Source organism: Dendrobates tinctorius, unplaced genomic scaffold, assembly GCF_039654945.1.
Source record: "Dendrobates tinctorius isolate UK_male_01 unplaced genomic scaffold, ASM3965494v1 ptg000064l, whole genome shotgun sequence".
Taxonomy (NCBI): domain Eukaryota; kingdom Metazoa; phylum Chordata; class Amphibia; order Anura; family Dendrobatidae; genus Dendrobates; species Dendrobates tinctorius.
This window is the reverse complement of record NW_027361732.1, coordinates 13848590-13872971: the sequence shown is the minus strand read 5'-3', so window position 1 is coordinate 13872971 and position 24382 is coordinate 13848590. Positions and strand designations below refer to the sequence as shown.

General features: G+C 46.8%; 1 protein-coding gene across 2 annotated transcripts in view; it reads left to right on the top strand.

The window, feature by feature from the left end:
* The first annotated feature begins 240 nt into the window (after window positions 1-240).
* AKAP11 (A-kinase anchoring protein 11) overlaps window positions 241-24382 on the top strand; it is a 101549-nt gene continuing 77407 nt past the window's right edge. For both annotated transcript variants that reach the window (XM_073580311.1, XM_073580310.1), the window contains exons 1-2: window positions 241-557; window positions 22481-22579. In XM_073580311.1, the coding sequence (XP_073436412.1) occupies window positions 22517-22579 (63 nt within the window). In that variant the 5' untranslated portion in view covers window positions 241-557; window positions 22481-22516. The remainder of the gene's footprint in view (window positions 558-22480; window positions 22580-24382) is intronic.

The following is a 24382-nucleotide window of genomic DNA, read 5'->3' as shown; positions in this document are numbered from 1 at the left end:
AAGCCCTAAGCCCAGCCTTAGATCCTAGCTATGGCGAAAACGCATTTTACAAAAATTATTTTGAAAAAAGAAAGTTTCATGTATTTGTTATAAAAGAAGGGCAGAAACTCAACATAAGACTTAATGTAAAGCAAGTAAAAACTTTAACCAAAAAACAGTTAAAGATTCTGATCACCAGAATAAAAGCCTCGCCGGCCCGTTAGCAAATGAAAGCAGGCACGTGACCGGCTGCCGCTCCGGGGTCGCACGGCCATAGGCTCTGACGTACGGCTCTCTCTCCTCCCGCTGCCAACCATTCCAACCAATGCGCCAGAGCCCGCGCCGGATGATGACGTCACACGTCAGTGGTTGGAATCACAACAGCTCGTCAGCTGCGCAGCGGAGCCTGCAAGGGCTGGTGTACGGACCCTGCTGAGGATGCAGCCGCTGACTATACGAGCTCCGAGGCCTTGATCCACTGCAAGCAACAGGGGCTTCACACCTGCTGGGCCGCAGCTGTCTCAGGGCACCGGGCGGAGAGGCTGTGGGGGCCTGACCCTGAGCGCACCGTCCCCCTGGTAATGATGATGATGGTGGTGATGGCAGCAGCAGATCTGTCACTTGTTGCCTCCTCCTCTCTTGTCCTACAGCTGTACCGATCACTGTCCGCATCACCATGTGGTGTGATCCCCTCCAGGTCTCGTGTGTGCACATCTGTCCTTTATAGAGACCCCTTCCTGGATTATTGTTTATTGTTCTCTGGTAGCAGCCATCCCATTCTAGGGAGAAACTGATTTTAGTTCTCTTCATTGGGGTTATTGACAGGAAGTGGAGAAATGTCTGTGCCCCCCAGTTACAGCCTTGTCTCTGGCGGACCTGTAGGAGCCGGTGATATCACACTGTATATGTTGTGTAGATAGACTGGGTGGCTGACGTTTGTACATTATCTGGTTATATTGTTAGATGCAGTACAGTTCTTGCTCTCTGCTGTATGGATGATGCTTTGTCTCGCTGCAGACTGATGATGGTTGTGCTTAATTTATACGTTAGAAACTGGGTCTGAGCAGAAAAAGTAAATTAATGTGCATGCAAAATGTAATTGCATATGAACACATGACCTTTACACAGAGAAAACCAAAAGCAAAACACAAAACAAATATCCTGGAATAAAAAAGTAAAAAAATATATTGCAAAAATTGCATGAAGGTAGTAATAATAGTAATAATAAGGGTATTTAGTTAACATAATTTTGATCAAAATAATGTAGAAGCCATCCCGCCACGTCACGGCAACCCTTGTGGGACAGTCCTAACTCTTGTATTTAATTTATACGTTGTATAGAATGCATCTATAATAATCATCTACTGATCAGCCATAATATTGTGTGATGTGCTGCTGCAATGCATCTTCCTGTAATAGAAAAAACACAAAAATTGAGCTTGGTTTGAGTTGGTACACATGCAGCATATGAATGCATGTTCATATGGCCAAAAAGCAGACAAAACCTACAAAAGACAAACTGAAAAAAACCCTGCTATAATTAAATAAGTAAAACGCAAAAGTGCATTTAAATCATACAGAGTTCTTAGTAATACTGTATTTGATCAAACATAGCAGAAAAGCCGTCCCACCATAGACAAGGTGACTCTGTGGTCGGGGCGGTCCTACACTGTCTAGTATTAGTAACTTTTTATCATGTGTCAAAGTTGACGTCTGTGTGAATAAGGGCAGACAAGGACCTGGTCCCAACCACCGGACACCAGTCAGGGGAAGCCTGTAAATACCTGTAATAGGCAGCATAAGGCTCTGATCACATGGTGCTCCGATATTCCCGGTGTTCTGTTTTAGGGACCAGTAAATGGAATACGTGATCTGCTGCATCCTTTGTGCACATTGTTGAAAGATTCACCCCGTTGTTCATGACTGGGTCTGTTTTTTAGAACAGAAAAAAAGTGCTTTAGTTCTAAGAAACAAAATCCAGACGACCCCCATAACAATTAATGGGACTTTTCTTGTCTCCTTTTGCATAACTGCTACAGTGGATCTCTTAATCTGTTTGTTCCTAAAACAGTCAAATGGAGTGTCTGAACAGCAATGTGAACAGAACCTTACTCAACACTATAAATTCTTATCCAGTCTTCTGGAGAACAACATTCAGCTTTCTGCAGCAATCCCATAGCCAATGTGCGGAGAGGTGGCATGCATGGGTCGCCATTAGTGATGAGCGAATATACTCGTTGCTTGGGTTTTCCCCAGCATGCTCGGGTGTCCTCCAAGTATTTTGGCGTTCTCGGAGATTGTTTTTGTCGAAGCAGCTGCATGATTTACGACTGCTAGACAGCCTGAATACATGTGATGAATGCCTGTTTGTTAGGGAATTCCCACATGTATTCAGGCTGTCTAGCAGCTGTAAATCATGCCGCTGCTTCGACAAAAACGTAATCTCTGAGCACGCCAAAATACTCGGAGGTCACCCGAGCATGTTGGGGAACACCCGAGCAACGAGTATACTCGCTCATCACTAGTTGTCACCACTAGATTACGGAAGCATGTAGCCATAAAATACTACCATTTTATTAAAGTCAGTGCAAAAGACACAAGACACAAACATGTACAAGATAAAAGGAGATGAATATCCAATTAAACACCGCAAGGTACATATGCAAAAAATGGTATATCAAAATTATTTAAGGGGTGACTGCAAATGCAGCTAGATCACATCAATGCAAAGCCCATATAATAGCATTACGTATCTCCACCAAAAAATGGGTGGGCAGAGCTGGTACAATACACACATACATTAGAGCAGTATAAAATACTGAGTGATGGTTGCATCCGTACATTAATACCTGAATGATAGTAAATCATAAGTAAAGTCTAATGCATAAGGCAGATTCCCAAACCACCAACAAATGTCCTTGTATAATACAGAGGTAGCTTCATAGTGAAGCAAAATTGCTCCTGCAAAAAGTATATGAAAGATAACCGCTCAGAAGGGTGATATAGGAATGGAGCATACGACGTGGAGGTGTTGTAATCCCCGACGCGCGTTTCGCGTGAGCTTCGTCCTGGGGGGTAAGTGTATCTGGCTATGTGGATAACCTGACCTTATTTAGGAAATCCCTAGTACGTGTGTCCCCAGCACCTGTGCATAATCGGAGCCGCAGCTCCCAGCGTGTGACGTCACTCCCGGTCTCACCCCCCCAGCCGTCCGGTCACTCCCCCATTCAGCACGTCACACTGGTGAGACTGCTAGGGCGCGCCAGGAAAGGTGCGTAACCAAGGTAACAATCAGCAAAAAGCTGACGTCACCTCAGCTTTGAGGTGAATGTCATCCGCTCAATGCCGACTTTTATTTCCCATTGACTTGCATTGGGGTCGGGTTTCGGACGAAACTCTGACTTTTTTTGCCCTAGTCGGACCAGTTTCATCTGACTCAAATTTTGTTTCATTTGGGTTTCACGAAACCCGATCCGACCAAAGTCGCTCAACTGTAGTCACCACTCCATTCTGCCAGGGCATGTCACCTTCTCAGGTTCAATGGGAGTCCCAGGGCCTGGACCTCCACTGATCAGCAAGTTATCCCTTATCCTGAGTGTGTAATAGATGTAGGAAAATTAGCCGCTTTGATGTTGTGGCATGCCCATCCTAGCAACATGAATTCATTCCCACTTTATCCATTTTCACTGCAGGTTGTATTTCACGTTTGCAACAGATTCCATCCCTTTGCTAAATTTGAAATCGAGAAGAAATCCATAACTTATTGCAGATTTTTAAATCACATCATGTTCAATCCTAAAATCTATGCAAATTAGTTCCTCCAAAAAAAATGAGATTACAAAAAAGCCATTAAAGGGATTTTCCACTTCCTTAATTTACCTCTCATACTGTGGCAAAAACCTGGCCAATCACCCTGAGAGGTTTTTTTTTTTTTTTTTTTACTTTCCAAAGTCATTGCTGCACCATTTTTTGTTGCCTCTGAACTGATGTTCTCATCGGATTGTGGCATCTGAAAGCTCAAACTACAGTTCCCAGTATGCCTTGCCTTCCTGTGCTGGGCACTGGCTTTTGGCGCTTGCCACTTTCCTCTGACCATTCCTGTCTTTCCTGCAGGCATCCTCTTGTCATGGGGGTGGAACATCTCTGTTGATTCTTGACTTTGGTACAAGGGAAATAAGAAAGCTTCTTGTAGTTCCACTGGGGCCCTGTATAAAGTGTGGAAGAAGACAACCCTAGGGCCCTGTATAAAGTGTGGAAGAAGACGACAACCCTGGGGCCCTGTATAAAGTGTGGAAGAAGACGACAACCCTGGGGCCCTGTATAAAGTGTGGAAGAAGACGACAACCCTGGGGCCCTGTATAAAGTGTGGAAGAAGACGACAACCCTGGGGCCCTGTATAAAGTGTGGAAGAAGACGACAACCCTGGGGCCCTGTATAAAGTGTGGAAGAAGACGACAACCCTGGGGCCCTGTATAAAGTGTGGAAGAAGACGACAACCCTGGGGCCCTGTATAAAGTGTGGAAGAAGACGACAACCCTGGGGCCCTGTATAAAGTGTGGAAGAAGACGACAACCCTGGTGCCCTGTATAAAGTGTGGAAGAAGACGACAACCCTGGTGCCCTGTATAAAGTGTGGAAGAAGACGACAACCCTGGTGCCCTGTATAAAGTGTGGAAGAAGACGACAACCCTGGGGCCCTGTATAAAGTGTGGAAGAAGACGACAACCCTGGGGCCCTGTATAAAGTGTGGAAGAAGACGACAACCCTGGGGCCCTGTATAAAGTGTGGAAGAAGACGACAACCCTGGGGCCCTGTATAAAGTGTGGAAGAGGACGACAACCCTGGGGCCCTGTATAAAGTGTGGAAGAAGATGACAACCCTGGGGCCCTGTATAAAGTGTGGAAGAAGACAACCCCTTTAACTTGCATTTTATTGTTGCATATTTTCAGTGTGTGATCTATGACAAATCATCTTTGTATGACCAGGACCTTCAAGGATTTTTCCACTGATCAACTTGAAACTACTGTGGCGGTGGTCAGATAAAAGCGATGTAAGGGGCAGGATATTGCAGACCCTGCCATTGCTTAGTGAAGACTGCAGAGTTCTGCTGTTTATAATCCATTCACTTGAGTAGTAGATAACATGCAGGATGCAGCAGCAACCACTAAATTCTGTATGGGTCTGCTGTATCCTGTCCCCTATATCCGACCGCAGCCAGAGCAGTTTTCATTTCATTGGTTGGTGTTCCTGGCGTTGGAACTGCACCAAATCATCAGTCTTGGATAACCCCTTTTAGGCTATGTGCCCACGTAGCGTTTTAATCCGGACACTGAAAACTGGACTCCTTCCCAGAAATTGCGTGTTTTTTTCCTCGCGATTTTACCGCGATTTTGCTGCGATTGTCGTGTGCAATAGTCAAGCACTTTCCAAGCGATTTGAAGCATCGCTTGGAAAGTGATTGACAGGTTGGTCACACTCGTCAAACATAGTGTTTGACAAGTGTTACCAGGTTTTTACTATTGAGGCTGCCTATGCGGCCTCAATAGTAAAAGAAAGAATGTAAAAAATAATTAAAAAATAAAAAATCGGGGTATATTTACCTTCCGACGTCCCGCGCAGTCTCAGTGACGCTCCCGTTCCCAGCGATGCCTTGCGAGACCTGTGATGCCGTTGGTCTCGCGTTGCTATAGTGATCTCGCGAGACCGCTAGAGTCACGCGAAACTACGTCATTACAGGGCCTTGCCGCAAGGCATTACTGGGACCGCTTAGGCCGGGAATGCAGCGCGGGACGTCGGAAGGTAAATATACCCCGATTTTTTTTATTTTTTATTCTTTTTTTTACAGGGGTATGGTACCCAGGGCCTGGAGGACAGTCTCCTCTCCTCCACACCGTGGGTACCAACCGCACATAAGACGCTTAACTTCGCGCATGGTGGGCATAGCCACATGCGGGAAGTAAGCGGTTCTCATGCATTCCTATGGGTGCGGAATCGCAGCAATTCTTTGCGATTCCGCACAAAAAAATGAGCATGCTGCGATTTTTTTTTTTTTTTTTTTTTTTTTTTTTTTTTCCCCGCGATGCGATTCCGCCGCGGAAAAAAGCGCAGCATTAGCACAGCATGTGCGGAATGCCATAGGAATGCATGGGGTGCGTTCTGTACATGATTTTTAAATGTTTTCGTGCCGAAAATCGCAGCAAAAATGCTTAAAAATCGCATCGTGGGGCACACAGCCTTACAAAGGATTTTGTTAGTCTATGGGGGATTTTATTGCCTGGCTCCTGGAGTTTCCAGTATGTAGGCTATAACTGGCTGAGGTGGGGATAGGTTTTTTTTTCACCCTGGGCAAGAATTCAGTTTACTGCTCTAGCACTGTATCTGAATGCTCTTATAAGGCCACGTTCACATTTGGTCAGTACTTTACCTCAGTATCTGTAAGCCAAAATGCGTCGGGTTTCGTTTCCATCAATGGCTGAATGGCTGATAAGTACCTCTACTGCACATTGTAATTTGCAGATTGATTATTAGTGGACGCTGAGGGAAAATTGTGTACCTCATGATAGAACAGATGTATTGAGAAATCTGTTATTTTTCTGCAAGAAACTGCATAGTCTATGCATAATATTATACTTGTCTCTGCCTTGGCTATTAATTGGCAGAGATAGCATTTATTTGATATATGGGGCTATTACTTATTGTTCCCCTTTCTTTTTTTGCTGTATAGAAGATTGGATGACTGCATATCGCTGCTGTTTTCAACAATTGATATTACAAAGAAAGCCGATCCAGCGATTTTTTTTTTTTTTTTTTCCCCCCCCCTTCTGTTATTTGATATGTGCAGTGTGTTTCATTTGAAACGTGCGTCCTGAGCTGGTACATCTGTGTTATTTGTTCTGCTGAGTTTTTCAGTCCTCTTTACAGAGTATGGGGGATTAAACCTGGGGAGTTGTTGGCTGCAGCTTGTTATTCACTACGAGATGCAGTTGTGGCCAAAAGTATTGACACCCCTGCAATTCTGTCAGATAATACTCAGTTTCTTCCTGAAAATGATTGCAAACACAAATTCTTTGGTATTATTATCTTCATTTAATTTGTCTTAAATGAAAAAACACAAAAAGAATTGTCCTAAAGCCAAATTGGATATAATTCCACACCAAACATAAAAAAGAGGGTGGACAAAAGTATTGGCACTGTGCGAAAAATCATGTGATGCTTCTCTAATTTGTGTAATTAACAGCACCTGTAACTTACCTGTGGCACCTAACAGGTGTTGGCAATAACTAAATCACACTTGCAGCCAGCTGACATGGATTAAAGTTGACTCAACCTCTGTCCTGTGTCCTTGTGTGTACCACATTGAGCATGGAGAAAAGAAAGAAGACCAAAGAACTGTCTGAGGACTTGAGAAACCAAATTGTGAGGAAGCATGAGCAATCTCAAGGCTACAAATCCATCTCCAAAGACCTGAATGTTCTTGTGTCTACCGTGCGCAGTGTCATCAAGAAGTTTAAAGCACATGGCACTGTGGCTAACCTCCCTAGATGTGGACGGAAAAGAAAAATTCACAAGAGATTTCAACGCAAGATTGTGCGGATGCTGGGTAAAGAACCTCGACTAACATCCGAACAAGTTCAAGCTGCCCTGCAGTCTGAATGAAAAGGGACTGTATGGTAGGAGACCCAGGAAGACCCCACTTCTTACCCCGAGACATAAGAAAGCCAGGCTGGAGTTTGCCAAAACTTACCTGAAAAAGCCTAAAACGTTTTGGAAGAATGTTCTCTGGTCAGATGAGACAAAAGTAGAGCTTTTTGGGCAAAGGCATCAACATAGAGTTTACAGGAGAAAAAAAAGGCATTCAAAGAAAAAAACACGGTCCCTACAGTCAAACATGGCGGAGGTTCCCTGATGTTTTGGGGTTGCTTTGCTGCCTCTGGCACTGGACTGCTTGACCGTGTGCATGGCATATGAAGTCTGAAGACTACCAACAAATTTTACAGCATAATGTAGGGCCCAGTGTGAGAAAGCTGGGTCTCCCACAGAGGTCATGGGTCTTCCAGCAGGACAATGACCCAAAACACACTTCAAAAAGCACTAGAAAATGGTTTGAGAGAAAGCACTGGAGACTTCTAAGGTGGCCAGCAATGAGTCCAGACCTGAATCCCATAGAACACCTGTGGAGAGATCTAAAAATGGCAGTTTGGAAAAGGCACCCTTCAAATATCAGGGGCCTGGTGCAGTTTGCCAAAGAAGAATAGTCTAAAATTCCAGCATAGCATTGTAAGAAACTCATTGATGGTTACCGGAAGCGGTTGGTCGCAGTTATTTTGGCTAAAGGTTGTGCAACCAAGTATTAGGCTGAGGGTGCCAATACTTTTGTCTTGCCCATTTTTGGAGTTTTGTGTGAAATGATCAATGTTTTGCTTTTTGCTTCATTCTCTTTTGTGTTTTTTCATTTAAGACAAATTAAATGAAGATAATAATACCAAAGAATTTGTGTTTGCAATCATTTTCGGGAAGAAACTGAGTATTATCTGACAAAATTGCAGGGGTGTCAATACTTTTGGCCACAACTGTAAGTCCTATTGAAGCTGCATATATATTTTTAAAATCCCGATGTAGACGTTTTTTACAAATTTTGGAACAGGATATTAAGCCTAATTTTTTGTCTACTGCAGCCTGCTGTCTTTTTGACTACGAGATAAGTCCTATTAAGGGCCCCATCACACATAGCGATCTCACCAGTGAGATCGTTGCTGAGTCACAAGTTTTGTGACCTAACAGCGATCTCACCAGCGAGATTGCTGTGTGTGACAGCGATCAGCGACCGGGCCCCCCTGCTGGTATCGCTGATCGCTCTTGGAAAGCCCTGGACATTTCTTTGATCACAAGTCTCCCGCTGGCCCTCACGCATTGCTGCGTGTGACAGGCGGGAGACCAGCGATCAGCTGGTAACTAAGGTAAACGCAGGGTTTCTAAGCACGGCGCTTTGGTTAGAAACCCTCTGTGTACCTTAGTTACCAGCTCCCTGCATCAGCGCGCTGGTAACTAAAGTACACAGCAACGCCGGGCGCTGGGTGTCGCTGTGCTGATCGCTGGTGAAGCTGACCGTTTGACAGCTCACCAGCGATCACATAGCGACTCACCAGCGATCCTGACATGTTGATATCGTCGGGATCGCTGGTGTGTCGCTATGTGTGACGGTACCCTAAGGCTGCAATTTTTTTCAAATTTTGAGATAAGACTGCATTTACACTACAAGATAAGGTTTACAGCACTCTAGCACTTTTAATTGAGACTTACTGTCTCTTCACTTTTGTTTTTTCGGTATTGTAGGTGTGTGTGTATTTTCTTTTTGTGTCCCTTTTTGTATACGTCGGGTGGTCTAGGGCGTAATTAGGGATGCCGACGTTGAGAGGGGCGCCATATCGTCTACAACTAGGGTGCCAACCTCCACGGTCAGAAAGGGTCACTGTAGGGCCCATTAGGGCATTATCGCTTTTGCCCCTGTGTAATATATATATGTGTCTTAATTATCAATTGCTAATATGAGTGACTGACCTTTGACCCCTTTGTATATATGGGTATGTCCAATTTATGGGTTGTTTTAATGATTCTTTTAAAAGCTAAATTTTAAGGGGTTTTTGTTCTTGATGCTTTCTGATTTTGATAATTGATTCTTGAACCCTGAATATTCGATTTTGAGGTGTTTTCCTTCCTACCCGAGCGCAAAGGCTTCATAGAAATATATGATGTTGCATTTCTGTGTGGTCGGCGGGCACGTCAAAACGACGCATGCAGACGCATCCGCATACAATGCATGTCCCTGCGTACCCAATGTTAAAGATAGGTACGCAGGACGCATGCGGAAGTAGGCGGAGCTTAAGGGAAGAAGTGCATAAGCAGGCGGTGCTTAAGAGGACGTACGCAGCCCTACGCACTCTACCCAAACGCAAATGTGAACCCGGCCTTAGATGGTAGTGGGACCACCACAGATCGCACACTGAGAGCTTATCGTAAAATATAAAGATATTTCTAATAATGGCTGTTATTGAAAGTTCTGTATCCCGGTCTGTAGAAATGCATCAGTAGTGTGTAATGTCCAGAAGGTCTGCAGCACTGTATAATTCATCACGGATAGGCTTGTTCTGTGTAGGACACAATGTGTGCATATAACATGAATTTAGTGTGTCCGCTCCTTACATTCAGTTCTGACCAGACTGAAATTTAGGCCAATCCAGCATCAGCGCAGATCTGATACCGGATTACAGATGTGTTTTTTAATAGCCACAAATCTTTCATATTTCTTTGCCTAAGTCTTTCATAGTTCTACAGATGTAATGGCATGCGTAATACTGTCGGGTGATAATACTGCATCTCTCTATAAGATTACTCCCACTAGGTGCGGAATATGTTGGCGCTATATAAATTAAAAATAATAATCTTATTATTACTGTTTTGGAAATTTATTAAGAAGTGTCCAGGAGGAATAACAGAGGGACATCTTACTGTAGAAAAATTCTCCAGGGTTGTAATTTTGTAGAAGTACAAGTGTTTACTAAAGTAGACATGGCGGGAGAGGTGACAGACCCTCATTCTAGTTCGGATCCTATCCTTTCCCATATTAAACACAGATGGCACACGTAATACCGTCTGTGTGCTGTGTTTTATAGTTGTGTGAAAAAGTTTTTACCCCCCCTTTCTGATTTCTTTCAGATCACCAAATATAAATATTAGACAAAGATAACACAAGTCAACACAAAATGCAGTTTTTAGATGAAGGTTCTTTTTATTAAGGGAAAAACTACAAACCTACAGAAACCTGTGATTTAGCAGCCGCACAGTCCTCTGTGATCAGGCGGCCTGCTTTATGAGCGTTTTTCCAGACCACCGGGTATATTCAGATACAGTTGTCCACCCCACAGCTGAGGACCACGCTGAAGGACTACATGTGCCTTTACCTGAACTTGCCACGTTTTTAATCTTCTCCAGTGCTCGCTGCAATTTGCAGTTAACCACACTATAGTGTTATGTCATCTGTTAAGCCTATCTGGTAGATTTGGGGCCAGTGATATCATCCGTGGCCACCAAGAGGGAAGTGTAACATCTCAGTACCTTGTAGGTACCAGGAGACGTTTGGCTGCTTGATCTAATAATCAGATCTATTTCTGCTCCCTGATTAACTAGAATCATTAACTATCCCTCCAAGGATTCACTTTCCTGCCGCAGATGATTGTAGTGTGCCGCTACGTTCCCTGCTAATGAGTAATGCTCTCCTGTCATAGGGCTAACAAGCAGGAGGCCATTGTTCCAGGTTAATTGCTCAGCAGGGATGAGGTTTCTGTTCCTTTGCTGTTAGTTTACTTGAATTTCTTTATATACCTGAGCTATTTACGGAGAACATGACGCCTTTAGGGAAAGTCACAGGTGCCTGTCTGTGCTGAGGTAGTGCGGGTTAGAGACCGGGCATGCATGCCCTCAGTGGCGACAGCCTGTTCCCCACCAGTCCACAGCCTCTAATCTCTGTACATGTCTGGCTGCTCGTCACCCCTGCCCAATGCAGCCAATCTGCTTTTATTTTTTGGTCTACACAGATGTATATGTATGAGGGCATGTTTTTTTTCCAGGACGAGCCCCTCAATTATGCCGACATATTACCCAACGTGGATATGTATATAGATATATAGATATTCACTCGCTCATTGTTCTTCAAATACCATAACCCTCTTACTTTTAGCTGGATCTCCCTGTTTGTGTAAATGTACATTTTTCTGTCTCCATGATTACTGTGTGGACAGGCGGGCTCTTCCTGGCGTGATGTCAGCCTTGTGCAATCATATGTCTTCCCCCTTGTATGGTACTCCCCATTTCTCCCTCATGCTATGTTACTGATCCATGAGCCGCATCCCCCTTCAGCTGGGGCTATATGGTGACTTTGGCCTCGAGTCCACAATCCCAGTTGCATGGCCAAAAAAATGCTCTACGCAGCTGCTTTATCCAGTCTTGGTACAGGTGAATGGGGTCACATTGTGCATTATAAGGTCTTAGGTGAAGCAGGCTGGGAAAAATCTAGCTGGTTGTGACTTTTTGTGACTTGCATGTCACTTTTCTTTTTGTCACCACATTCACATGCCGTGTACAGTGATCTTTGGCTGTGTAAGGTATGTCATGGCCAGAATTGCCATGTAGCTGCATCCTAAATGTATCAGTGTAAGTAGAAGACTGGGAGGAGGGGGGATGCAGCTGCAGTCTATGTTCCAGTAAAATGGCATGAGGAGGAGGAAGAGGTGGTGGAGCAGGAATTGGAAGTATGATGGGCTCAGTGCTAATAAAACATCACTGATGTCACACTAGGAAGAGCCTGTCTACATGGTAATCAGGAAAGATTTGCAGGGAAAGGGGATGGTGAGACGGTGTCATTTCCTCTAGTAACCTACATTATGACCATATGCTTGCTGTATATGAGCTTTCGGCTTCCTGTGCTGTTATCTCCTTTCTGGAGATCACAGATGAGTGTTTCTTGCTGAACATGTAATAAATTGGATGTTTCAGCTTTTTTGCTCACAAGATGGCGTATACAGGGGTTGGACAAAATAATGGAAACACCTAACGTTTTAAACCGTGACATATGGTAATGTTTTGTAGTTGATTATTTGTGTTATGTGATATGTGTATGTAAATTAACTGTTTGTTTTGCAGAATTGTAAGAACATTGATGAAAACCTGATACCAATGGCAGACCTCTCGGATTTTCAAAGAGGCCAAATTGTTGGTGCTTGTATGGCAGGCGCTAGTGTAACAGAAAGTGCCCGAATGCTTGGCGTGTCAAGAGGTACTGTCTCCAAAGTAATGACTGTGTTTGAAAGAGAAGGAAAAACGTCCACAGCAAAGCACAGGGCCGACCGAAAGTCAAAGTTGACGGAGAGAGACCGTCGGACTCTAAAGCGAATTGTGAGAGAGGATCGCAAGACCACGGCTCCGAAAATCACTGCTGAGCTCAATGAACACCTACAGAACCCAGTTTCCACGAAAACTGTTTGTCGAGAGCTGCACAAATCTGGATTCCACGGAAGAGCTGCAATTAGAAAACCGCTGCTCTCAATGACAAATGTTTCCAAGCGTTGGTGTAGAAACCTCCAGAATTGGTCCCTCGAGCAGTGGAAACGTGATATTCTCAGACTAATCATTGTTTACCCTGTTTCTGACCTCTGATCGAGTGTACGTTTGGAGACAGCCGAAAGAAGCATTCCATCCAGACTGCCTTCTCCCAACCATAAAACATGGCGGAGGTTCTGTGATGATCTGGGGTGCTATTTCGTGGAGATCCACCGGGCCAATGATATCCCTTCCTGGAAGAATTAACAGCCGAGATTATTTAGGCATTTTGGGTGACCAAGTGCATCCTATGGTTCAAGCACTGTTCCCGGAAGGGAACACCATCTTTCAGGACGATAATGCACCAATTCATAAAGCTAGAATCATTAAAACATGGCACGAGGAACATTGTAGTGAAGTTGAGCATCTCATCTGGCCCCCACAATCCCCAGACCTCAACATTATTGATCATTTATGGTCAATTTTAGAGATTCAAGTTAGATGTCGATTTCCGCCACCATCGTCGCTCAAAGAACTGGAGGGTGTTTTAACTGAAGAATGGGCTACAATTCCTTTGGAAACAATTCACACCTTGTATGAATCCATACCTCAGAGAATTGAGGCTGTAATCACCGCAAAAAATGGACCTACACCATATTAAATGAACTTTTTTTGATGTTTCCAGGTGTTTCCATTATTTTTTCCAACCCCTGTATATAGATAAAAAAGCTATATATGCGCAAAACATGACATGAACACTGTCTGATATTGGAAGCAACAATGTAAGCAATTATTTATGAGTCAGACCTTGCTTCCTCTAGGGGTATGTGCACACGTTGCAGATTTGCCTGCAGAATATTCTGCACAGAATCTGCACCTCTTGGTAGAAAACGCAGGTAAAAATCCGCACATTTTTGATGCGGATTTTCATGCGGATTGTATGCGTTTTTGCAAGCTAAGTAAAGATGTTATATAACAAAAAAAAAGATTTGTGATGTCATCTCTGTTCCAACTTCCTCTTTTACATTTGTCCAACCCACACTCCATTACACACACACAGACAGATACAGATTTATCTCTACATACCGGTAGATATATCTATAGATATATCCATTTCTCCTTCGCCTCATTGGGGGACACAGACTGTGGGTGTATGCTTCTGCCGCTAGGAGGCCGACACTAAGTGGAAAAAAAAGAGGTCAGCTCCTCCGCAGTATATACCCTCGCCCCTATTGCGGGCGGAAATCAGTTTTTTTGCTTAGTGTCCATGGAGGCACACGTCTGGTTTTTCTCCAGACCTTTTCTTTGTCTTTTTCCCATGAAGATGTGACAGGGGCAACGGATCCTATTGAAAGGGTCCGATTTCCCCAAACCAACAATGGGCGAGTACGTGAGAGTGTCGCCTCCACGTATCCTCTCCCGCAACGTGGGACACGATGCCTGACTTAGCCCTGACCACCCCTAGGTATTGAAACCATGGGCTGTACAGAGGCACAAGACTAGTTCGTGCGGCCCCCACTGCTCCACCAATGCTCGGACTGCGGTGCTGCAAGGTGGCGGATGGTCCCTCTTCTCACTCCCTGAAGGGGTTAGGACGGTGCAGGCACCCTAGCTCCATCTATCTGTTTTTTTGTGAAAGACCCCTTCACATACCTGGGCTGCAGGCGGAAGAGGATCATCGGAGAGAGCGTCTGGGAGGGCTCCTGGAACTCTTCGGGCTGGAGCCCACAGCGCTAGCCATGCAGAGGATACGTCAGGCGGCAACCTGGAACGCTGCACCAGTCAGTAGCGCCATACCGGTCGGGTAGGGGGAAAAATTGAGGCCGGAGCTAGGCCGCGGCCGGAAGTCCCACCCCCGGGACCGCGCGTCACTCCCGCCCTGCACTGGTCGACGATAGAAATCGAGACCCCGGCTTGGGAGCGCGGCTAGGCCGCAAAGTGGAAGTACCACCCCTAGGCCCGTTTTCACAGGCTGGCGCGCACCGCAGATGTCGGCGCGTGATTTGAAGGAAGATCCACGTCGGGGGGGGGGGGGGCGCAGGACTGGGGTAAGTGCCCAAGAGGCCACGCTACAGGGAAAAACGAGGTGCTACCTCCTCCCCATAGACCCAGCAGCGGACAGATACAGCATGTCCGAGAAGGAAAAGACGCACACGTTCTTTTACGCTACATGCATCTCTTGTCGGGCTGCGTTTCCGCGGGCGCAGAGCAAGCGTTTATGCGAAGCCTGCGATTCCGAACGCGCCCAGTAGCCCTCCCCTGCGACCGCGACCAATGTGTCAAATCAACCGGAGTGGGCCCGATCACTGTCACAATCCATGGCGTCGCTTACGAGAGCAATAGAGTCCCTTCAAGCCTCAGATAAGGGCAGGGACTGTGGCTCGCTGTCTTTAGAAGGAACCTCCACCTCACTAGAGCCTCTGGCCTGCAGGGGCCGCTCTCACTCTAGGCAGACCCGGGGGAAACGAATCCACACGGTGTCGCCCAGTCCATCCGGTGCCTTGGCATTCGTAAGCTCTGCTTCTCGCTCCCCGTCACCAGTGGTTGATAGCGAGCAGACCTCGGATTGCCACTCGGATGAGCCCCTTGACCTGGATACTCCAGGGTCACGTGAAACAGTGGACAGCCTCATAGAAGCCGTCAATCAGACCCTGGGGATTGAGGATGATCCTGCAGCGGCTACGGGGCATAAGGTGGCATTTAAGCGAGTGAAGTGCCCGCACAGAATTTTTTCCTCTCACCCTGAGTTTGAGGACATAGTGCAGCGGAATAGAGAACGTCCAGACCGGCGTTTCTCGGGTCAAAAGGCACTCGAAACAAGGTATCCGTTTGCTCCGGCGCTCCGTAAAAAATGGATGGAATCCCCGATAGTGGATCCGCTGGTTTCACGCCTGGCCACTAAGACCCTGTTATCTCTCTAGTGTTTCCTCGATTAAGGATCCCACGGACCGCCTTATTGAGAGCTTAGCTCCGTCAGTATATGAGGCGTCAGGGTCTGCACTCGCTCCCTCGTTCGCAGCAACTTGGGTAGCTAAGGCCATGATATCATGGTCAGAAACATTAAACAAGATCGCGCAGGAACAGGATCTACCTGCAGAGATTTCTGAGGTCGCAGGTCAGATGGCGATGGCCGGAGACTATGTAATTAATGCGTCTTTGGATGCGGCCAATTGTTCGGCATTTGCTGCCGCTAGTGCAATCTCTATCAGAAGAGCCCTGTGGTTGAGGACATGGCGAGCCGATTCTACTTCTAAGAAGTCCTTGACTTCCCTGCCTTATCAGTGCGGCCGCCTATTTGGGGAAAAGTTGGACCAACTTATCTCCGACTCCACAGGAGGAAAGAGCGGATTTCTCCCTCAACAAAAGGTCAAACCGCTTTTTCGTCACCCTTTTCAGGTACGTTTTCGGGCCTTTCGCAACCCTGGGTGGACTACAGGGCCCAATTCCGCCGCCTCAGGCCGCCCCAACCAGGATGGGGAGCGGCAGGTCTCATATAGAGCCAACCCATTGGGGAGAATGCGTGCTCAACAGGCCAGATCGAGAGGATCCAGATCCCAAAGATCATCAGCCAAATGACTTGAGGCCAGACGACACCAGCAGGGTGGGCGGCCGCCTACTCTGGTTTCACCACGTCTGGGCCAACGTCGCTCACGACACATGGGTAGAAGAATTGGTGCACTCAGGTTACAAAATAGAATTTGTCAGATGCCCTCCAAGATGGTTTTTTCTTTCCCGGCTTCCCAGGGTAGATGCCCAGGCAAGGGCTCTAATGGGAGCCATCAAATCGCTCCAGCACAACGGAGTCATTTTTCCAGTGCCGGAACACGAAAGAGCTCAGGGATCCTATTCCAACCTCTTTGCAGTTCCCAAAAAGGACGGGTCGGTCAGGCCTTTGTTGGACCTGAAGCTTCTGAACAGATTCGTCAGGATCAGACATTTTTGGATGGAGTCTCTCCGTTCAGTCATATCGGCCATGGAGCAGGGAGAATACTTGGCCTCAATAGACATCCAAGATGCATATCTGCATATTCCCATTTTTCCTCCTCATCAGAGGTTCCTACGCTTCACCATCAACGATCAACATTTTCAGTTCGTAGCGCTACCCTTTGGGCTAGCCACGGCTCCCAGAGTGTTCACAAAGGTTATGGCAGTTGTCATGGCCATACTGCATTCTCGAGGCATAGTCGTCTTGCCTTATCTGGACGACCTCTCGGTCAAAGGCCCTTCAATATGGGCTTGCGAGGAAAATGTCAGCATCACGCTGGATACTCTGACCAACCACCCTAAGCGGGCAAATGCGAAGAAGTCATCCCTTGTGCCAGCTCAGAAGATCTCCTTCTTGGGAATGATCTTCGACACTTGCCGAGTGTTGGTGATTCTCCCTCAGGTAAAGGTACTGACTCTCCGGCAGGGAGTCCGGGCACTTCGCCAACCAGTCCCTCATACCATCCGATCTGGGATGAGGATTCTAGGAAAAATGGTGGCAACAATGGAAGCGATACCTTTCGCCCAGTTCCATCTTCGCCCCCTGCAGCACGCCCTGCTGTCAGCTTGGGACAAGAACCCTTTCACGCTCGATCGGCAGTGTCGTCTGTCCTCTCAGGTCAGACAGTCTCTCGGATGGTGGATAACCAGTTCCTCTCTGACCCAGGGGAAACCATTTCCCCCAGACCATTGGATGGTGGTGACAACCGACGCCAGTCTCCTAGGCTGGGGAGCGGTGTTTCGCCATCACACAACCCAGGGACGGTGGTCACCACAGGAGGCACGCCTTTATTGGAGATACGAGCAAATCGGCTGGCACTCCAGAAGTTTCATCACCTCCTAGCAGGCCGCCCTGTCCGAATTTGATCGGACAACGCCACGGCGGTGGCTTACATAAATCACCAAGGGGGCTCGCAGCAGAGCAACCATGCGCGAGGTAGGGCATGTTCTTCAGTGAGCCGAAGCAAACCACTCAGTGATTTCAGCAGTTCAGATCCCGGGCGTGGAAAACTGGGCAGCAGACTTTCTCAGCCGGGAGGGTCTTGCGTCCGGAGAGTGGTCTCTACATCCCCAAGTCTTCCAGCAGATTTGACAGCGGTGGGGAACACCGGATGTGAACCTGATGGCTTCCAGAGTGAACGCCAAGGTGCCCACATATGTCGCTCGGGCCATGGACCCACAGGCAATCGCGGTGGATGCGTTGGTTCTGCCATGGAATCAGTTTCGCCTCCCGTATCTCTTTCCCCCGCTGCCACTACTTCTGAGAGTCGTCAAGAAGATCAAGACGGAAGGTGTGACGGCTATCCTGCTGGCCCCAGATTGGCCCCGTCGAGCTTGGTACGCAGATCTAATGCTGCTACTAGCCGACGTCTACCAGAGCGCCTGGATCTACTTTCTCAAGGGCCGATTTGCCACCCAAACTCGGGGGGGCCCTGTGTTTGACGGTGTGGCCATTGAATCTTGGATTCTAACCCAGGCAGGGTTCGGGAGCAAGGTGGCCGCTACAATTATTAGCGCCCAGAAGCCTGCTTCAGCACGAGTTTACCACCACACCTGGAAGGTCTTCTTTGCTTGGTGTCGAGGCCGTGGTGTTTCTCCCCTGAGATTCTCGATCCCCAACATCTTGGCTTTCCTCCAGTCGGGCCTAGACTCTGGCTTTCGCCCCGAGTTCCCCCAGGAGACAAATATCGGCCTTATCCGTTTTGTTCCAGTGCAGAATTGCTACCAGTTATCCAGGGAGTCTCCCATTTGGTATCTCCCTATAGGGCGCCTATGGACGCCTGGGACCTTAACCTGGTACTAAGTGTTCGGCAGGAAGCTCAATTTGAACCACTGCAGGATGTGTCTTTGAGGTACCTTTCCTAGAAAGTGGTGTTCCTGGTGGCCATCACTTCTATCAGGCGGGTCTCGGAGCTGGCAGACCTATCCTGCCGAGCTCCGTTCCTCACTTTCCATAAGGATAAGGTGGAGCTCAGACCAGCCCCTCCTTTTCTCCAGAAGGTCGTGTCCTAATTTCACATTAATGAGGATGTTGTCTGTTGTCTTGCCTTCTTTTTGTCCAGCACCGGTGCACAGTGTTGAAAAGGCTCTTCACATGTTAGACCTGGTAAGAGCCCTCCGGAGGTATGTGTCGAGGACGGCGCCCTTTCGTCAGACGGACACGCTGTTCGTGCTCCCCGAAGGGCGCAGGAAGGGACTCGCTGCCTCAAAATCGACCATAGCCAGATGGATTCGTTTGACTATTCAGGAGTCCTACCGCATTAGAGGCATGCCGATTCCAGCAGGGATCGGAGCGCACTCTACTCGGGCTGTGGGCGCCTCTTGGGCGCTTCGGCATCAAGCTTCGACGGAACAGGTTTGCAAGGCAGCAACCTGGTCCAGCCTGCACACATTTGTCAAACATTACAATATCCATACTCAGGCCTCAGCGGATGCGAACCTGGGTAGAAGGATTCTCCAAGCAGCAGTGGCGCACCTTTAAACAAGAGGTGCATGTAGCTTGGATCGGTGAGTCAATCTCCCACCCAGGGACTGCTTTTGGACGTCCCACAGTCTCTGTGTCCCCCAATGAGGCGAAGGAGAAACATGGATTTTTGTGAGAACTCACCGTAAAATCCTTTTCTCCGAGACGCTCATCGGGGGACACAGCACCCACCCTAGCCAGTTGACTCTTGTTTTGTTTAAATTAATATCTGTTTACTTATTTGCTATAGGGGTGGTGTTTTGGACATGTTTTACCTGTATTAAGGCTGATTTTGTTGTCCTACTGCTTTGGCACCAAACTGATTTCCGCCCACAATAGGGGCGAGGGTGTATACTGCGAAGGAGGAGCTAACCTCTTTTCTTCATTTAGTGTCAGCCTCCTAGCGGCAGAAGCATATACCCATAGTCTCTGTGTCCCCCAATGAGCGTCTCGGAGAAAGGCTGAGTTCACATGTGGCGTTTTTTTCGCGTTTCCGCGGCGGTTTTGACCGCGCGATTTTGCCGCGAAAAATAAGCATCCCATGCATTCCTATGGGATTCCGCAATGCTGTGCTAATGCTGCGGTTTTTACCGCGGCGGAATAGCTTCGCGGTAAAAACCGCAGCATGCTCATTAATTTTGCGGAATCGCGGAGATCCCGCACCCATAGGAATGCATTGTTCCGCTTACTTGCACACCATGCGAAAAGTAAGCAGAACAATTGCGGATGATACCCACGTCCAGAGGAGAGGAGACTGTCCTCCGGGCTTTAGGTACCATATCCCTGTAAAAAATAGAATTTAAAATAAAAAATGGTGTTATACTTCCGACGTCCCACGCAGCCTTCCCGCCTCTCTCCACGCTCTCGTTCCCATTAATCCTTTGCGAAAATGCCCGCGATGACGTCCGTTCTTGCGGGATCGCGAAGTCTCGCGGTCATTCGCGCGACGTCATCGCTCGCAAAGGATTACTGGGATCGAGAGCGTGGAGAGAGGCGGGAAGGCTGCGCGGGACGTCGGAAGGTAAGAATAACACCATTTTTTATTTTTTTAAATTATTTTTTACATTTTATCTTTTACTACTGAAGCTGCATAGGCAGCCTCAGTAGTAAATAGTTGGTCACACTTGTCAAACACTGTTTGACGAGTGTAACCAACCTGTCAATCAGTTCTCCAAGCGATGCTACAGATCGCTTGGAAAACACTAGCATTTTGCAAGCTAATTACGCTTGCAAAATGCTAGTTTTTCCGCGGGAATTTAAAATGCGATTTTCCCGCGGAATGGAATTCCGGAACTCTCGCGGTAATTTCCGCGAGAGTTCCGCTACGTGTGAACTTAGCCAAAAGGATTTTATGGTGAGTTCTCACAAAAATCCATGTATCGATCCGTAGATATATCCATAGATATATCGATCTTTTGGTATATGTATGGATAGATATAGCTAGATAAATAATAGCATGGCTGATGTTTATTAATGAACAATATGTTTAATTTTGAAAAAACAAAAAGCGGGAAAAAAATGATGTGGGCTCCCGCGCAATTTTCTGCGCCAGAGAGGGAAAGCCTATGGCCAAGCCGGGGGCCAATATTTGTAACCTGGCAAGGGGGTAATAGCCATGGCCCCTTCCCAGGCTATGAATATCAGCCCGCAGCTGTCTGCATAGCCTTTCCTGGCTATTAAAATAGAGGGACCCCCCCCCCCAAAAAAAAAAAAAAGACTAGACACCTAAATCCAAGTGAAGCCATTGTCTCCAGTAAAAAAAATAAAAATAAAAAAGCAAACCAACACAAATACTCCCTGTCCGACGCAGTCCCTCTTTAAAAACAAGTGTCCCACGACGATCTCCCCTATAGAGCGGTCACGTCAGCAGATGTGACCGCTCTATAGGCCTTCGATGACACACTGACCAGAGATAACCCTCCCGCAATGTGTCTCTCGCTTTACGGCACTACAGCATGAGAAAATTTGCACGCTGTAGTGCCGCAAAGTGACAGGTGAACTCAGGTGACCTGTCGGCAATGGAGTGATACAATGTGGAGGATTATCTCCGTCATTGTATCACCGGAGCCCCTGGAGAGCGGTCGCATCAGCTGATGTAACAGCTCTCCACGGGAGATCGTCGTGAGACAATCATTATTAATGGGATTACGTCGGACACAGGGACTTTAGTGTTTGTTTTTTTTAATTTTTTCTTTTCAGGTCAGCGAGGACTTCGGGGATTAGGTGTAGATGTTGAGTATGAACTATATGTGTACTGTATGTTTGTTTTTTTTTTTTTTTTTTTTTTTAACATTCAACACATTAGCTGGATGATGGGACTACTACTTTCCCATCATTGGCTAATGTGTCTCTCACTGTAGCAGGCATAACCGAATGGGACTTGTAGTCCCATCGGACAATGCCTGCATACACACACACACACACGCAGACCCCCCCCTGCACAATCCCGGCAGACTCCCCGCACACAGTCACTGCACACACACTTCCTTCCTCCCGATCTGCAGCGTTTCATCCGCAACAAAACCGCAGATATTTTTTACATCTGCGGTTTTGCTGCAGATTGGCCAAAATCAATGGAAGTCAATGGGTGCAGAAACGCTGCAGATTCGCAAAAAGAATTAACATGCTCCAGAAAATACAACGCTGCTATTCCGCGCTGATTTCTCCGCAGCATGTGCACAGTGTTTTTGGATTTCCCAGTGATTAACATTGTGTGCACTCTGCACTGTGGATTTGATGCAATTCCACGTGTCCAAAAAGGCTGCGGAAACACATCAAAACCCGCAACGTGTGCACATACCCTTACTGTGTATTATCATTTTCATAGGTATTTGGACACTCCACATGTGGACAATATATCTTCTTTTTTTTCTCTTTTGATAAATTTGGTAATATTTTAGGCTATGTACTTTGACAAGAGTCATAAATATACATTTTCTGATGTTTTTGTCTTCCATTACAGATATGCGGAGTGTATAAAAAGCTTAGATCGGCCATCATGGACGCATGTACCCAGAGTCAGTGTTGCCAGATGACGCCTAAATTATCGATGAGAAAAGAAGTAAGTTGCCGCTCTGGATACCACATACAAAGGAGGGACTCATTCTGTAGGAAAAGGAAGTGTGCAATGACTAGACAGCCGCTCGTTATTTTCTCCATGATTTCTTTGCTGGTACTAATTTTCCCCTTTGCAATGCATTGAGTGAAATCTGCAGCAACGTCCGCTGATATGAGATGTGTAATTTGCCACACTTTCGTTGTACATTTGACGCACAATTATTCACCGTTACTTGGCTTGCGGTAAGGCCAGGTTCACATGACGTAAATTCAGATTTGATTGCTGTCCGTGATAAAGCTGACTGTACGCGGACCAGTGCTATTCATTGTGCTGTCTAGATGAGCGTTTATTTTTTTCATGTACCAAATCTGCACTTGAAAGGCTGTGTGCACACGTTGCGTTTCTTTTTGTGTTTTCCCGCTGTGGAATCGCTGCGAAAACGCACCCCATGCAATCCTATGGGATTCCGCAATGCTGTGCTAATGCTGCGGATTTTTCCGCTGCAGAATCGCATAGCAAAAAAATACTCAGCAGGCTCATTCTGTTTGCGGAATCGTAGCGATTCCGCACCATAGAAATGCATTGATCCGCTTACTTTCCGCATGTGGCTATGCCCACCATGCGCAAAGTAAGCGGATCATGTGCGGATAGTACCCAGGGCCTGGAGAAGAGGAGACTCTGCCCCAGGCCTTGGGTACCATAATCCTGTAAAAAAAAAAAAAAAAGAAGAATAAAAATAAAAAATCGTGATATACTCACCATCCGGCGGCCCCCGAAGTCCTTCCCGCCTCTCACCACGCTCCCGGCATCTTCCGGTCCCAGTAATGCTTTACGCACTCTCGCGAGCGTGACATCATCTCAGGTCCTTCGCGCAAAGCATTACTGGGACCGGAAGATGCCAGGAGCGCTGCAGAGCAGATCGGGGGCCGTCGGAAGGTGAGAAATATATATATATATATATATATATATATATATACACTCACTGGCCACTTTATTAGGTACACCTGTCCAACTGTGTGTTAAGACTTAATTTCTAATCAGCCAATCACATGGCGGCAACTCAGTGCATTTAGGCATGTAGACATGGTCAAGACAATCTCCTGCAGTTCAAACCGAGCATCAGTATGGGGAAGAAAGGTGATTTGAGTGCCTTTGAACGTGGCATGATTGTTGGTGCCAGAAGGGCTGGTCTGAGTATTTCAGAAACTGCTGATCTACTGGGATTTTCACGCACAACCATCTCTAGGGTTTACAGAGAATGGTCCGAAAAAGAAAAAAAATCCAGTGAGCGGCAGTTCTGTGGCCGGAAATGCCTTGTTGATGCCAGAGGTCAGAGGAGAATGGGCAGACTGGTTCGAGCTGATAGAAAGGCAACAGTGACTCAAATTGCCACCCGTTACAACCAAGGTAGGCAGAAGAGCATCTCTGAACGCACAGTGTGTCGAACTTTGAGGTAGATGGGCTACAGCAGCAGAAGACCACACTGGGTACCACTCCTCTCAGCTAAGAACAGGAAACTGAGGCTACAATTTGCACAAGCTCATCGAAATTGGACAGTAGAAGATTGGAAAAACGTTGCCTGGTCTGATGAGTCTCGATTTCTGCTGCGACATTCGGATGGTAGGGTCAGAATTTGGCGTAAACAACATGAAAGCATGGATCCATCCAGCCTTGTATCAACGGTTCAGGCTGGTGGTGGTGGTGTCATGGTGTGGGGAATTTTTTCTTGGCACTCTTTGGGCCCCTTGGTACCAATTGAGCATCGTTGCAACGCCACAGCCTACCTGAGTATTGTTGCTGACCATG